General features: G+C 52.8%; 1 protein-coding gene across 1 annotated transcript in view; it reads right to left on the bottom strand.

Moving 5' to 3' along the window:
* The window catches only part of APOB (apolipoprotein B), a 72,783-nt gene that overhangs the window by 33,367 nt on the left and 37,308 nt on the right, over window positions 1-2,108 (bottom strand). Inside the window, 2 exon segments of the mRNA XM_011356625.2 lie at window positions 136-260; window positions 1,644-1,799. Of these exon segments, the coding sequence (XP_011354927.1) occupies window positions 136-260; window positions 1,644-1,799 (281 nt within the window).

Genomic DNA, 2,108 nt, shown 5'->3' with positions numbered 1-2,108 from the left:
GGGGCAGGTATGGCCTCTGCTTTGTAGCTCTTCACAGTCCCCTCACAGGCACAGGCTAGCCTGGATCAGGGCTCCCGAGAAGCATGCAGCTCAGATCCCATAAATGATGAATCAGGGGTGTAGCATGTGACCTACTTGTGGGAGAAAGGCAGGAAACGGTGTTGTTCCTTGCAGATGGCTTCTGAGACATGCTTCTTCTTGGGATCCAGGGTGTACCGGCAGGACTGGCTGCTGCTGATCAGAGTTGACAAGGGGCGGTTCTGTGAATGAGGTGGAAAAGCATTTCGATCAGTTAGTTCCTGGGGCTTGAACCTGAGATTTCTGCCATAGGCATTTACCTTCAAGGAAGAAGGGGAGGAGGGGTATGGGAATTCCGTAACACTAGACAGACTCGGTTACAGAAGAGAACTTGGTGTTTGACATTCACATATGGAGATGCGACAACTTGGCATACCCAAAGCTGAGTCTAGCTATAGGCTCTTCTTATTCCGTCCCAATGGACATCTCATCCTGCACAAAGCAGATATAGCGTGGTATCCTACACATAGGCACCCCACCGCACATTGACTCTGCACACACTGCACCTCCCTATGTTTCTTCTGCCTAGAAGCCCAGCCTTATGTCTCTTCCATTTAAACATCCTTTGTATCTTTTAGTCTCATGCTTCACATCCTCTGTGAAACTTTGCATTTAGACTCACTGATGCTCACCTATCATTTCTTCTAACTGGATCTATTAAGCTGCTTTGCCCAGTGAGCTACGTGAATACTGCTTTCTCCTTCGTGGTCAGGCCGAGGACTGCTTGTCTGCCCTGCTCAGGTTATCACTTTATCTGGCATTGTCCCTCCCTCAGTGCTGCCCAGAATGGAGCTGAGCACACAGCAGCTGCTTGGAAAAAACACAAAGACCAGTGCACTGGCCTCTATATGGTCCTGGTGGTCACCAGACTCCCTGTTTTTGGGCTCAAGGACAATGACCAGGAACACTGCCAGGCATGACATGATTGCTCAAGTCCCTCATGTTTACTGAGATAAGCTGTGGTTCACGGCCCTGAAGGTATCACAAGGCATTAGGTGAGCTCAGGTAATATGGTGCCCTGTGACCCCAGGTGAGGGTGAGCAGAGAAGTTTAGCCCTGAGGGGCGGCCTGGGCAGGACGCAGAGGGGCCAGACACTAGTCAGGGTCGTACATGGGATGGAAAGACAGGACTCCGGAATGCTTTCGGTCATGTCACTTCATGGGAATGAGGGAGAGGGTTGCAGAATACAGGTCTTGGGAGTTTCTTGGAGGCTAAAGGCTTAGACCTAGGGACATGCGTCTCTTGCACAGGAAGAAGCAGGCGACTGTGCTCCCCTCCATCGAGCCCCGGAGCCTTCTCAGGGATGGGCCGTCATTACTCTCAAGTGATGGCGGCAGGTTCAGTGCCCGTGGCAGAGCAACAGCAGGAAGGGCAGAGCTCCGGACTGGGAGTCGGAACCTGACTCCTTTCCCGTCGGGTCTTCAGTTTCCCAGGGTTGGTCTGTGTGAAGAGGCTGGGCAGGTTCTTCTGTGCGATCCCTCCTGGCTTGAACGTTCCAGAATTTTAATAACAAAGAGGATGCTGCTTAGTGTGACTAGCAAGGCTGCCATGACGTGAAGCTTACCAAGCCTCTGATCAAAGCGAGGGGGCTAACTCCTGTGCTCGCGGGCCGGAAGTGATCGCAGTCCTTCAGGTTTCTTTCGATGGATACTTCTGTTGCCACGCTGCCTTTCCTTGTTCTTACACTAAAGTTACTGGAACAGTTTCCATACACAGTATCCTACGAGAGCAGAAGATACAACAGGTGCATTAAACGTGGGGAAACATCCTTAGGTGCTCTGGGAGAGCCTGGGAAAGGGGTCTGGGAGAAAGGGCAGGAGCCACGTGGATTTGGAAGGACTTCCCCCTCCACCCTGAGGACAGAATGTGGGCCTTGCCGGTGCCTGGGCTGCCAGAGGTGGGGTGAGCTCCAGTGAAGGGTGGTTCCTGACTGAGCTCAGCACGCCGGCCGGGCCTCCTAGGACCCAGGCGACTCTGACCTTGTACTCGGTGCTCTCAGAGCATTTCCCTGCTGCTCATTTACAGCATG

Source organism: Pteropus vampyrus, unplaced genomic scaffold (assembly GCF_000151845.1).
Source record: "Pteropus vampyrus isolate Shadow unplaced genomic scaffold, Pvam_2.0 Scaffold28, whole genome shotgun sequence".
Taxonomy (NCBI): Eukaryota; Metazoa; Chordata; class Mammalia; order Chiroptera; family Pteropodidae; genus Pteropus; species Pteropus vampyrus.
Note: the sequence above shows the minus strand (reverse complement) of the source record. Positions and strands in the feature narration are given on the sequence as shown.